Source organism: Aulonocara stuartgranti (genome assembly GCF_965226115.1).
Source record: "Aulonocara stuartgranti genome assembly, chromosome: 18".
Taxonomy (NCBI): Eukaryota; Metazoa; Chordata; class Actinopteri; order Cichliformes; family Cichlidae; genus Aulonocara; species Aulonocara stuartgranti.
Genome location: NC_138954.1, coordinates 22,770,039 through 22,785,254, shown reverse-complemented (window position 1 = coordinate 22,785,254; position 15,216 = coordinate 22,770,039). Strand labels below are relative to the sequence as shown.

Here is a 15,216-nt window from a genome sequence, read left to right as displayed (position 1 = left end):
TCTGTCCACAGTCTTTGTTATTCTTGCCAATTATCTGGTTTTGTATTATTTATCTATAAAATGTAATCTTGTCTAAATCTAAGCTTATAATTAACATTTCTGACTTTATTGAACATATTCATTGAGAAGACACCAAATATGTGAGCATGTTACTGTTCGTATTAGTAATCAGGAACTATTTATTACATTCATAGTGCTTATAGTCCCCCCACGGCTCGTGATACACAGACAGACAGAGATGGACAACAACTATATAACTATTACCGTTTGATTAGCATAAACAGATTAACTTAAATGGATACATAGAAGCAGATCATTTCAAAATGTTTTATGCACCTTAAACATATTGTAATGACTACCAAGGTGTACGATGTACCTGACTAAGGTATGTTGTTTTAATGATTAATCCTGCCATCTAGTGGGTGCTTTGATTGATAGCCATGTTCTTTCAGTCGAACAAGTGTCTCATTGAGGGACTTACCTTGTCAGATAAACCCTTTCAGGTGTACACAATGTGCTCATGTAGTGTCATACAAGTAAAATACACACCATCTGCATCATTTATGGATCTCCTGTCACTCACTGACTGGAAAATATTCCCTAAATCAATGATTGCGTTTCCATCTGAACTAAGGATATTGCACGTTACATGATTTTCTTTGTTAAATGTACATTATGGTGATAGAGTATTGTTTGATTAGATAAACATAGACAGAGTTTCACTGCTGTGAAATAAATTCATATATTTGTGAGAAATGCAGTTGGTATATTTTAAGAGATTAATTTGGTTACGCAGCAAATCCATTGACAAAACAGATGTTCATATAAACATTTATTGACAGACTGATCAAATAAGCACCATCATTTGTTTAAATCTGTTCTTCTCAGTTTTGATACTGAGTACTAAGTCTGAGGCTGATGAAGTTAAAGGATAAAGTAAAAGATAAGGTAAAGCACAGTTTGTCAGTCAGTTTCAAGAGATAATATCCTCAGCGTTAACTTGACGGCACAAGCTTGAGATTCTTTTAGACTAAGATTTGGAAACTGAAATTTTTTAGTCTGTTTTTTGCTAATTGCTGTTAAGGAAAGCCTCTTTTATACAGAAAAAATATCCACGTTGAAGATATGCGTACGTAGCTTATTTGAGAGTTTAGAAATGTGTTAGGTAGGATGTAGAATTATTGTAGAGACGCTGACACTGCCCTGGATGCAATAAAGGCCTGAGTGTGTCATGAATTTAGGAGTAGATTTCTAGGAGGCCCTCCCCCACTTTGAACTGTGAAAGTAAGAAAAAGAGAAGTTATTGTTGAGTGGAAATTCCCCAGGGGAGACCTGGGTGCGGGCCTCAATGTTTGTAATATGTTAACTCTGTTTTCTCTGTTGTGTAGAGGAATTTGGTGTAGCTTGGGTGAGGAGATTACTTTTATGACCGGCAGGAAGTCACATACACAGAGACACACACACAGTGCTTTGACTGTTATGACGCACCCACACTTACATGCACAGTCACTCACCTGCACTCACATAGACACACGGGTATGCGCACACACAGGCACTCACATGCTCGTGCATACACACACAGACACAGAGTTTCCAGCACACCATGAGGGTTTTATGATGGGGTCACTTCTACAAAACTGTGTTTCACAGACAAAGCAGTGAAGATCTGCAGAGGGACACCGGCCTTGCATGTCTTCCCTTCTAGAAGATGCATGCTTAAATGAAGATGAATAAAGGTTTTGTGAAATGACTACTGAGTTCCGGTGCCGTCTCTGGATGCCCGAGGAATAAAAAGAACCGGCTGAAACTGATTTCATAACAACGTCCATCACCAGCTGAAGCATTTCCAGTTTTCTTCACTGATGTTTACCTCCATCTGAGCCACCCTCGGACATGACCAGTTTTAAACTAAAAAATAAGTAGTTCTCCCAAGTGATATCCCAAAAACCAAATGCTTTTTATTTAGATTGATCATGCCTGCAGAGATCTTAAGCAACATCTAATTGATATTTAAATGTGAGTTAGCATCTCATACTGGAGTATTTCCAGAGTTTCCCTCACCCACTCAGCTTTCAGATTTGCACACACCTGCTTGTTTGCAATAACATACTATGACCATTATATTCAAATATTATAGAGTGAGACTTAGAGGTTGCAGGCAAAGTTGGATGGCTTGGAAGAGAGAGTATTACATGATATATATGGTAGTCATCACTATATTTTGCATCCCTTGATACAGGTCAAACGCACTGGCTTCAGCTTGTAGCTTGCAAAGTGTGTTTTGCTCATGTGGGCATCTGATGCACACACACATGCACCCACAGGACATCATAAACATCAATCATATTGGTATTATTGACTGACCAAAAGTTAAATGTGACAAAATAAAGTTAAAGACAGGCAGAACTGAACTTAGCATGCTCAGTATGAAATAGGAGAAGGGACATCAGGGTGACCATAGCTCTTGGAGCAATGTTGACAATACAAAATACGAATGTGGCAGAGCATTCACTGACATGACCTCTGTACATATATATGAAGAGTCACTGTACTACTGATGCTTTTTTTTGTAGCCTGTGGCTCTTAAACTGGGGACAGGAAGCCCAGTGTTGTATCACAGCAACCAATACTGCATATTTTGCACCTTGGTTACAATTTAGACATGTATGTATTCAGTTCATATTTCAGTAAAATTCAGCACACGGCTGCAACTTTATCTCTCAGTGTGTATGGCTACATTTACACCTGAATGCAATTTGTTACACATGATAATGTCTTTTAGTGTTGCAGTGCTACAAAAGAAAAAAAAGACTGGCATAGCCTTATTCATGCAATATTTTGACATTGTAGCATAAAGCTGCTGTCAGGATGTTTTACATCACCAGTAACTTTGAAATTGTTTTGTGGTGAAAACTCCCCGCCCCCTTCCCCTGGTTACCATGACCTATTTAGTGTGCCAAAAGGGGAGAACACAACTGCAGCATCTTCAAGTGGTAAATGCTTTCTAGCATACAGTTTATATGAAAAACAACAAGTTGTTAATTAATAGATGCAAAATTAACACCTGACATTAACTTCTGCAATATTTAGACAAGAGTTTCTGAATGTTTTGCAATTAACAGGAGTTTAATTGCACCACATGCTCTATGTGAGTGGCCTTTTCAGTGGGAAATCAGGAGTGTGAAGGCCAGCAACACATCACTACCACTTTTGTTGAAAGGAATTCATAGCCTTGCTCAACGACACTTCAGAAGCACACATGCTTGTTCACACAGTGTGGAGACAGCTATAGAGAAGACTACTACTCGAATACATGTTGAAGGTTTTGCTTGGTTAATAAACATGCTCTTGCCAGAAACTGCTTATTCATGTCCAGCCTCACAGAGCAATTTATGTAATTTTCATGGCAAATGTTTTTCCTATTATGTGTCTTTGAGTATAAGGTAATTCATTCATTAGTAAGTATAAACACCGTAGTCAAAATATGAGCAAATTAATGCTGTAGGTACGATAATCATCCTATATTTTTAAAAGAAAAAGATCTAGTTCAACTCTTCTTTTGTAATCTTTCTTACTTATTGAAATCATAAAAGCTTACTAAGCAAGTTCAGACAAGTAACGGAGGATGGAATGACCAAATTTGGATTAGAGGACACTCAGGAATCTGTGGTTTTTGGTGGAAAGCCTTAGGACCGCTTTCCTTCCCGTTTTCTTATAATAAACATAACTGTCAACACCAGAGAAAAGAGAGAGAAGAGCTCAAGAGGATGTGGAGGGTGAAGGTAACGGTGGTCCCCGTGGTAATCGGAGCACTAGGTGCGGTGACTCCCAAGCTAGGCGAGTGGCTCCAGCAGATCCCGGGAACAACATCGGAGATCTCTGTCCAGAAGAGCGCAGTCCTGGGAACAGCTAAGATACTGCGCAGGACCCTCAAGCTCCCAGGCCTCTGGTAGAGGACCCGAGCTTGAAGGATAAACCGCCCGCAGGGGCGTGCTGGGTGTTTTTATACATATATATATATATATATATATATAAAATAAAATTCTACACACTACCTCGAAATGGAACAGATACAAATAAAACACACACACATACATATACACCTCAAGATGTTCACATATGTTTAAGATGTGAGTAAAAGGAGTAAAAAAAAAAAAGATGATAGGGACAGCGAAACAGTGGTGAGGTGTACAGTAGGAATAACGGATGGTTTCAAAGCGGGGTTGGGATTACATCAGGGATCAGCTCTTAGCACCTTCCTGTTTGCAGTGGGGAAGCACTGCTTTATAAGTACCAGCCCATTTACCAAGTCAGTACAAGCAACACAGTTCCCCTCCTACAGGGCAGGATGATGTCTTTGCAGTCAGTTTGTCACTTCGTTATTTACTTTATGTGCGTAATCAGAGTGTGGTTTGTGTTAAAAGCGTAGGTGGGGGGTATGTTTTTGTTTTTCCCATGTAAATCCCCTATCCCCCACAGCAAACTGAGTCCTGCATGTAAAAACAAAATAAGAGTAATAGTCACAAACACGAGTGCTGAAGTCCTCTGTCAAAGTCATAATGAAATCACATCAAACGGAAATGCAGTGTCATCCAAGTCATCCTGTCCATCACGCTGATGTAAACAGACACTATAGAAAAAACTAATACGGAATTCACCCAGTCAGTATGGCCTGCTTTCTCCATTCATGAGATAAAAGCTACAAGTCTGCTTCAAGAAGATCAGTTTTCTCCACCTACAGGATCCTCTGATCAGCTTATACAGAAGCCATACAGCTGTGCGTCAGAAGCGGTCTCTGGTAAGTTTCTCATCAGACTATTATTGTTACAATTTACATTACAGTTGTAACTACAGTTCTCTGCTATGGCTGTCATTACCTGTCAGAAAATGCAAGGACTTTTCATAATATTGAACAGCTTTATTGTTTCCTAAAAACAGATCAAGACAAGTGACTGCAGCAAAGAGGTCAGTCTCAATCCCATCACAGAGGAAGAACCCACCCTGTGTTATGTAAGATTTATTTCCTTATTTATTTCAAAGAAAGACATGATCAAAACATTTTACATTTATAATTTTGATGCAGTTGGAAAAGCAAGTTTATGAAAGTAAGCCAGGTGAAAAATATGGGCTCAAGTTTGAGTTTTTTTCTTTTCTCCACCCGGATTTGAGACAACAGAAGGGGAAGTCTGCAGCCACTGGAAACAAGACTGGGTATATGAAAAGATCAAGGAGCTAGAGTGAGTATGCCTCCTTATCTCAGCCTGTTTCCTGTTTCGAGAAGTTATTGGTTTCTTTGGATATAATGTTGCCTAAGTATACCACAAGCTTGTTTTAACCATTATCCACTGTATGTGTGTTTTACAGGCACGCACGCAGAGGAGTAAGACTGCTCTCAACTCCAGCTCATAGAGAACATCCTTCTTTATTACGAATAGAAAGGACTACAGACATTTGTTTTAATTTGAAATACTTTTAAATGCTTTCTAATTTCATCTCTATTGTATATTTATAACCAGTGATGTTAATTTTTTCTGTTTTGCCTTTTTAATTTAAATTTCCGCTTATGGTATGTGCTTGCTCTTTTCAAACACACCGTATATCTCCATGACAAGAGTAATACAGCTGAGACTTTTATGGTGTTTTTCATAAATGAAATGACTGATCCCATCATGTATCCACAGTCTTGTTGTTATCTGATTTTCTTTGCTCGGTTACAACTCCCTTACTTGACTTCACTGAACACATCCATAAAACAGAGAAGTGATGCTTTGAGAACACACCAAACCCAACATTTGAATGCAATACTAGCTGTTACACTGCTGATGGAAGAAGTAAGCAATTTGACATCATTCTTCCCTCCTGAACGACTTATCAGCCATCTTCTTAGGATGTCAGTGACTTTCTTGAGGTTATTCCAAAGCATTTAAGCCTGGGCTCTGTCAGATCTCTCAAAGTGTTGTTCTGTAGTGGATTAACTTCAGTCTTTACAGTCATTCTCCTACTGCGAACTTCTAGTGAGCTTCTGGCAAAAGAAACCACAAAGCATGATGCTTCCTCCTTTTCATGTTGCTGTGTGTCTTCCCATGTCTCATTTTTGTCAATCTACTAAAAACAGGTGAGTGCTGTTGTGCGCCTGAAGCATGCAAGCTTTCTTCTTCTTCTTTTTAGCTTCATGGTGTATATGCAACCCTGAATTAGTATTTATGTGAGGTGGATATTTGAAGAGACATTAAACAAGTCAAATTATTCCTTTAAATCGCTCTTATTCTAATTGCCTTTTTTAGCTCATAGCAAAGTAGCTTTAAGACATGACTAATAACAACTGGTTTAATGAAATTGTGGATATAAACTCCTCTGACTTCTCTCTGTTTGTGAGGCATAGACCTTGAAAAAGAGAAGAGCCTTGATTTTTTGTAAATAGAGCATTTCAAAAAATGTTCATGTCCTTGTAGCCAGACTATCAAAATCTCATGACGCAGCAGACAATGGTGTTATTCTCAGATTCATTCTGCCCTCTAGTGGGTGCTTTAAGTGACTGCAGTGCATATTCAGTCAAAGGAGTGTGTCACCTTGCATGACTGGTACACCAACCTCTTGGGGTGTTAATCTGAAATAGCACAGGAAACTGCCTCCCTAACAGCCATGTCATACATTTACATGAGCTCAGAGATCAGTATTGCTCATCAAGTTTTCACCATCCAACGCTTAAGTACAAGTGCTTAAAGTGTTCCTAACTTAACTCATTAATTGATTGGAAAATATTCTCTAAATGAATGGTTGGGTTACCTGAAATATTTTGTGAAACTGGTTAACAAGTTCTAAAGTCACTCAAATAACTTTAAAATCCATTCAGTGAAAGTGACATGGCGGATTTTAGCTGCAATTTGACTAAAGAAATGTAGACAACAGCGTTACATTACCCTGAAATAAATTCATTTACTTGTCTGAAATGCAATATATGTATATTTTACCTCATTCATTTGTTTACGCAGCAGATTTGTTGCAGTGAATGAAACAAAACAGATGTTATTGTAAAAATTTATTGAGAGAATGAACAAATAATCAACAACATTTGTCTCAAATCTGTTCTTAATACAGTCTTAATACAGGAGTACTGAATTTAGACTTGAGGCTGAAGAAGTTAAGAGCGAAAAGTAAAGCAAAGGCATTACACATTTTTTCAGTTTTTCAAGGGACAGTGCCCTCAGCATTAACTTGATTATAAATGCTTGAGTATCTTTATAACAAATGTATAGGCACACTGGCTAATTCTGCATGGCGATTTCTTTACATCGAGCTGTCTAAGGTGACACCTGGTTTTTGCTAATAAGCAGTGAAAGCCTCTGTTGCAGTGAGGTCAGATCCACTTCCATCACGACCTGAAGCGTTTCCAGTTTTCTTCACTGAGCCACCCTTGGACATGTTCTTCAGTTTTGCGCTAAAAAAATAAGTAGTTCTTACATGTGAAATGCCAAAAACAAACCTTTTTATGCTTTTACAGATCTTCAGGTGAGCATCTAAACAGCCCCTAATTGACATTTTAAAGTGAGTAAGCATGTCATACCTGAGTTGTTCGAGGAGTTTTTTCACCCATTCAGCTTTCGGATTGGCACACATCTGCCTGTTTGCAACCGTGTAGAAACTATAACAGCGAGACACATCATTAGAGTAACACAGAGTATCATAGTACTAGTAAGTGTATTCATTTATGCTGCATGTATATGTGTTGGTATATGATAAATAATAACATATGCCAGAGTCTCTGCTTCAATAATTTAATAACTCAATTTAAGGATTTTAGGTTTTATAATATAAATATAATATGAATCAAAAGTGGTTAAGTTTTGTTGGATTAGACTGATTCAGAACAACCTCAACTTTAATTAAATTTTGATTTATGATTTAACAACATTAAAATGTTAAAAATAAAAGTCTTATTTTTATTCCACAAAAATCTGCAGAAATAACTTTAATACGTCTCGCCACAAAAAACTACCAATGTATTTGGAATATTTTGGAATAGATCCAATCCACCCCATTAGTCCCCACCAATCCACTTGCAAATGTTTGGCAATGTTTGCTATGATTGTTCTAGTCAAGTATTATAATGAGTAATTTAGAGGTTGCAGGCAAAGTTGAATGGTTTAGAAGAGTCTTACATGATTGCCTCGATGCGACAGTTTTCCCAGTTACGTTGTTCTCTGTATCCCTTGATGCGATTGAAGGACACGGGCGTCTTACTGTAGCTGGTACAGCAGGATGCACGGGCACCTAATGCACACACAGACACAGATGCAAAGGCACCAGATCATTAACATGTCATCTTTGAGTCGCTATGTCATATTGTCATTATTAACTGACCAAAAGTTAAATGCAACAAAATAAACTTACATTCAGCTGGAGCTGGACAAAGTATCCCCAGTATGAAGCAGAGGAGAAGGGCCGTCAGGGTGATCGTACCTCTCGGAGCCATGTTGACAGTGCAAAAAGGGTGGCAGGGGACTCACTGAATGCATGGTCTCTGCACATATATATATACTTTTTCCACTACTGATGTTTTTGCATCTTGTGGCTCCTAAATTGAGGACAGGAAGCCCACTGTTGCATCATGCTGCAACTTTGCATCTTCATTACCAATTTAGGCATGTACCATGCTATTACGCAATGCTAGGATTTGTTTATGTGGGATGATATGGGCCTGGTGCTCTGATGCAGTTAGTTCATATATCTCCTTTGGCTCTAATATGGATTTATACTTTCTGCATATGCATGTTATACTTTCTTTCTGAACAGTTGTGCAGTGAAGTTCTCCATATATGGCACAGCAGATTTGAATCGTTATATAGCTTAGCTTTACTTTGATTTCTCTTGATTTCATGGCTGCATCTTCATGTGTGAGTGCATATGGCCACATGGCTACATGCGAATGCACGTGACACTCACATGCGATATTCCCATAGCGTGTTGTAGTCCTACCAAAACATGACTGCCATAGCCTTTGTCGTACAGTAGTTTCACATTGTAGCTTGAAGCGGTTGTCTATCTTGGGTTTTTGATGTTATCAGCAATCTTGGGATTGTTTTGTGGTGAAAACTCAAAGTGTATGTGAAGGTTGTCAAACTTCCCCGCCCCCTTCCCCTGGTTCTGGTTAACATGACCTATTTAGTCTGCAGAAAGCTGACAATTTCAGATCTCGCTCAGCTGACCTAGATAGGTGCAACAGCTTCAAGTTGTAGCACATACAATAAGTATACAATATGTTTCAAAAACAGCATAAACAGGTTGTTTACATGTACGTGTAAAAATAAACAGCTCCATTACAGTAAAATACTGATATCTACAGTATTTTATTTAGGGACAAATATGAATGTTTTGCAATCAACATGAGTTTATTTGCACCACATACTCCACGTGATTGGCCTTTATCAGTGGGAAATCAGAAGTGTGAAGGCCAGCCACGCATTTATATCCAGTGCAGTTGATAGGAATCTGTGGCCTTGCTCAAGGACACTTCAGAAGCATAAATGCTTGTTGACACAGCATCTATAGAGAGGACCGCTACTTGAGTAAGTCTTCAGAGTCTCACTGAGTCAACTGTCAGCTGTTTGATTAACGAGTCATTTTCATGGTAACCATTTTCTTTCCCCTGAAATTTATGTGTCTTAGAGCATAAAGTAATTCAGTAATTCGAGAACAAAATGCCTAAAATGTATTTATTTTCATTGTTGTTTATGCATGCTGATAGCTTTTATAAGGAGTCTGATGAGACAGATGAGAAGTCATCTGAAGCCTGAAGTTGTGATCCTAAATTAATTCTGACTCTTGTGAGCTTTGTGTCATTATGACTTGCACAGCTCCTGCCCTTCTTGAAACCTTTGCTGTCCTCCTACTTGGCAGGCTGACCCACACATCTAATTTAAAGCATCACACATGCACGGACCACGCTTGTTGGTGTCCTCCAGCAGTTTTTGCTTCCTTCTTTTATCCCTTTATCCATAGGGGGCACTGTGGTCATGGCCCGTTGATGGATGCCCAGCAAGATTTAATAAATAGAAATAAAGCAAATCTAGCCACTTTTTTTCTAGCCACGGCAGTACAATTGTTTTTCATACCACCAACAAGAATTGCCTTGTATTTGTAAAATTCTAATTGTTTGTTTTATTTTTTCTTTTCTCTTTTTATATAAAACATGTTGTGGGGCAAGCAACTTTTCTCAGCAAATTTTTATTTGTGTCATTGAGTAAAAGAAATGAAGAAACTCTCACGGTACCAAAAGAAAGCGTGTGGGAGTCACCTACATATCAAAATCAAAATGAGTCAGGTTCAAATCAACACAAGAATTAAGGTAACTCATTAACATCCCACCTTCTATTTTAACCTCTCTGTTTCTACACATGTAGGCGTTTGCGTGTGAAATCTGCGGCACGCACTGATAAAGGGAAAGGTGGCATGATTAACTCAGCAACGTCTGGTTTAACAGCCTAATCCCTGCTAATCCGACATAAAACACAGCCTCTTGCCGTCCTGTCTCCTTCACTTAAAGAAAAACAAACACCTTCCTGTGAGGTTACAGCCGCACTGCGTCTTTATTACAGAAAATTTACTCATCGTTTTTAAGGACCCAGTCAGCTGTTTGCCTGAAATCACTCTAATAGTCTTTCATCTATAAATTTATATTTTATTTTATTTTTACACATTATCGAGAAAAGTAACCAGTTAATGCAGAAATGCCAGGATGATGATTATTATTTAAGCCTAAAAAGATCCAGATGAATGTTACACCTTGAAATAGTTTTCTTGCTCGAAAATATTAACTACTGTATTTCATTGTATTGAAGTAGATTTGTGTTTTGGCGCCATGCGAACTATTAGTCCACCTCTAACTGGTTGTTGCTTTTTAACAGCTCTTACTATCTGCCTCCACCTTCTAAATACTCCAATAAATACTTGATAGGCAGTGCATACAACTGTATGCCATTGCACAGGTAGTACAGAGTGTTTCTCACTGAAAATGCTTGCTTTATGTGACTTGAAGCATTGTTTCTGCAGCTACAGTGAACAGAAAAAGTGACACTAGCACATAATTCAAACAACACTGTGTCACAGAGAGGATTTAGCAATTTCCTTGTGGGCGGATCACTGTAAATACCATCTTTTTCAATAAAGTAACTCCTTCCTTATATTGTTGTTTCCTGTATTGCCCTTTTCATTTTCTGTTTGGTTCTTATATTATTGGTTTGTTTGCTAAAGTGCTGTTATTATTTTACTCTGTGAAGTAGTGGTTAGTTATGTGAACCTTAGGAAAAATGGTTGCTGCCTCTGTAGCAGCTAATTGGGATCCAAAGAAACCAGAAACAATTTAATGAGATGCAGATAAAGATCGTTTGTGATTATTTTCAGTTTGACTAACTTTTTGCTCAGCTAGTTTTTGTTATTAGTCATGCTTTATCACTTGTATATACATAAACTACTGCTTCACAGTCAAAGGGCACACATTCACACACACGCACACACATTTATCTATCTATCTATCTATCTATCTATCTATCTATCTATCTATCTATCTATCTATCTATCTATCTATCTATATATATATATATATATATATATATATATATATATATATATATATTCTTGCATCATCTTCTTTTTATAGATGTATCTTTGGTGATTGTTTGCTTTAGAGTGGGTGTGAAGTAGACTTTTTCTCCTCATAGGCCCCTCTCCTTCGTTTTGAACTTATGCTGTTGGACGGAGGACAAGAAAAGAGAGAAAGGGAGGAGAGACGAGAGGGTAAGGGGGTGGTGGTGGGGACGGGGAGTGGGGGGGGGGGGGGGGGGGTCACCATTGAGTTGTCCACCCACACAAGGCCCCCTCTGGTCACCTGCGTGGGTTTAGGCCGAAAGAAGGGCGAGGATGCATGCACACACGTGCGTGAGCACACACATGAGCACACACGCACACACACACAAAGAACAAAACGGCAGCTTTTCTAACCCCAAATGTCAAACGTACCAAAGTACTTTGGAATAAAAGCATTTTAAATGAGCAAAAAAGAACTTCCTCGAATCAACGGAGAGGGGGCATTGTCAGGAGCCTTAAAAGCACTTCACAGCAGAGATGAGTTTAGCCAGAGAGAGAATCGGCAGAGAGATTAAGAAAAAATCTCCCAAAGCTCTTGGCTGTGGCATGATCTTCAAAAAATCATCATAATTAGTATCGTTCCAGACTGTCGAACCCGTGAGGCACGAAAAAAACAATGCACTCTTCAATATTTTATTGCGGTATGGTAAATTATTTGATGTGTAATTAAGTGAGCCCGGCAGATTCTGTCCTCATCGTTTTCCTCCTACATGCCATCTGCCCCGTGTGTCCAGACTGTGGGTGACTGAAGTAGCTGCGGGGGGAGATGAGGAATTATTGTGGAAAATTATAAGAAAACTTGTGATGTAACAGTCTGAGTTACACTTTTGTTGTTCAAACCAACACTGCAACATCCACGGCCTCCAATAGAATGAGTAGTAGAAGATGAAAAGGGGGGAAAATATAGAATTAGAAGACCTCTGTGACTCTAGGAAGCGCCCAGAGGTATTTTAGTCTGGCAGAAGCTAACTCCTGGCTGGGGAGACTCCGGAGGATAGAGTGAGCCAGAAGAGGTGAAGCGAACAGAGGGGAAGCGAGTAAGTTGGTAGAAAGATGAGTATTTTTAGGGTGGTCTGTTATCTGTGGAGACGAGGGCGTGCGGTATCAGAGCCGGGTCATATCGCTGAGGGGGGAAACAGCACGGGCTCTCGGCTGGGACGATAGATAAGGAGGATGGGAACAATGAGTTCTTTCTCTGTCTCTTGTACATGCATACACTCATACAAAAACAGACATGCACACTAAAAAACAAAAAACAAAACAACCACATCCACAGGAAGATACACCATAGCTTCACTCATACACGGCTTCTCGCAAATACTTAGAAACCCTCAACCGTGTTAAAAGATGGTTTCAGAATGGAACCAGAGAGCTGTTACAGGTGACCCAGGAGTGTGTATTTACTCTAAAGAGTGTACAACAAAAACCAACAATATTGCAGAATCTCGTCACTGCACTACTTATCTCGCTTTCTTGCATTTCCCCTATCTGTCTCTCCTCTATTGTAGCCCTCTTAAGATGTAAATGCCAGCAGAACAGATGGATGGAGGGAACATCTCATCACTCTGACACCATGTTTATGCAATCACATGCAAACACACCACACAAACACACGCGGCATGCACGCGCACAAACACATATACACTCCATAGAAAGATGCTGATGGAGATTTCTTCAGTCATCAAAGTGAGCACATGATGCACAGCACACATACACACACACACACACTTTTGGTGTTTTGGTGTTTTTGATGAAACCTTCTGTTCGCTTCTTCCTTTGTTGATACTGAGCGCACGTGTGCGTGGACACGGACGCACATCCACACACGAATTGAGTAATTCGCCAGACTAGCAGCTGTCATGGAGAAAACCGGGTACCAGCGAAACGCCTCTGACATGCTAATGACGCTCTGTCGACCCAAGGAGTTCAACCACACACGCTCGCACCATACAGATTTAGAAAATCTGATTATTAACTGTCATGTAGCCCCGGGAATATCAGCCTGGTTTTGTGAATATTAAATGGTTTTAGCTCCCAGTGCGATGTAAGCACTCTGTGTAGGACTGCAAGCCAAATGAAACCTTAGCTCGCTCCAGGAATATCTTAGAGAGGCTTTGAGGGAAGATCCCTTTTCAACACCCAGCCACCCCCCACCCTCCACACGCACACATACACCACCACCACCCACCCACCCAATCAAATCCTCACTGGCAATGCGCTGCTCCTCATCTCTCTTCCCTGCTTCTTTTGTTCATCTCTCTCAGCCGCCCACACACCTACCGTCCCTCGGGCTTTTCTCTTAACACTCTCACGCACATGCACAAATTTACATTTGGCTACTTTGTATGTACTTTGCTTAAATTTCTTCCTCTTCTCTCTGTTCTCCTCATCGCTGTTTGACACTTGGCGATTCTGGATGTCTTTAAATGCTGGTTCTCATGCGTTCATACGCTAACAAGCGCCTGTATCTAGTGGTCAACAATACACATGTGTGGGCAGGAGCCATCTGGGGCCTCGCAAGGAACAAAAAAGCGTGTAAGGATGTGTGTTTGTGTGTGGCGTAGGGCTAAGGGCCAAACGTAAAGTAGGGGTTCGATGCCGGGGGATCTTTGTGCAAACCCCCCTCGAGAAAGCTGTGATTCTCAGGGGAGAGTGGGAAAAACATTTCGACCGTCATCAATCAAAACTTTGGTGACACAAATGACCAGAAACAACGGAGCATTCTCCATCCATGTCACCGTGTCCCCTCCGCCTCGCTGCCATGTCCCACCCACCTGTGCCGCTGCCCCATTGGCCTTCGCCATACGACGCCCGATGCAATTGGCTCGCTGGTCCCCGAGCGAAATCGTGGTCCCCTCTCGGCTAATTGGGCCTTTGTGATTGCGCATTCTATCGTGGGCCTGGCGAAGAATGAAACGTGAAAACGTTATTATGGCGGGTGGGGGAAGAGTGGCAGGTCGATGCGGGGAGATCGTTTTTGCCGCCTCAAAGTGCCAGATGCTCTTCCTGGGTCCATTATGATGCCACACAGGGCTTTGAGATGGTTTCGGCGTAGCAACTGTGCAGACACAAAAGCAAGATGGAGACCGGCTCGCACAAACACATACTTGCAAACGCAGGCACGCACACACTCACACATGAAGTCTCACATACGGAGAGTCCCCAAAAAAGTCCTAACAAACACCTGCCATTTAGTGCTCTTTGTGGCTGGTCTTCAACAGGGGTCATCACAGCTTACCTTTGTACGTGTTAAACAAGGACTGAACATGATGGAGCAAGTCTTTGCTTCACCTTTTGTTGTTAAAATGGACGACAGAGGAGAGAAAACCAGACTGGGTCGATATAAATTGAAGAATTTACTTCTTCAAGCTTCAAGCCCCTCAGCAGTGATTCGTTTTCCAGGGTCTCTGAGAGAAGGAGCGTGTAGGAGGACAGGTCATGAGCCTGGCTCTTTGTGCGCTCCATCACGCTTACACTCAAGGCCGGGCTCTTGAGCCTTTTTGTTTACGAGTGTTTTTCTTCTTTAATTAAGAACATGCTCATTTCTTTACATCCATGTGGGATTTGAAAAAA

General features: G+C 40.3%; 1 protein-coding gene across 1 annotated transcript; it reads right to left on the bottom strand.

Moving 5' to 3' along the window:
- Positions 1-7,026: 7,026 nt before the first annotated feature.
- On the bottom strand, positions 7,027-8,497 carry LOC309693104 (C-C motif chemokine 20-like). Its single transcript, XM_082512076.1, has 4 exons — positions 8,392-8,497; positions 8,160-8,271; positions 7,565-7,642; positions 7,027-7,438 (listed from the first exon to the last, which is right to left on the bottom strand). The coding sequence occupies exons 1-4, from the start codon at positions 8,471-8,473 to the stop codon at positions 7,324-7,326; spliced, it is 387 nt and encodes a 128-aa protein (XP_082368202.1). The 5' UTR covers positions 8,474-8,497; the 3' UTR covers positions 7,027-7,323.
- Positions 8,498-15,216: the final 6,719 nt, after the last annotated feature.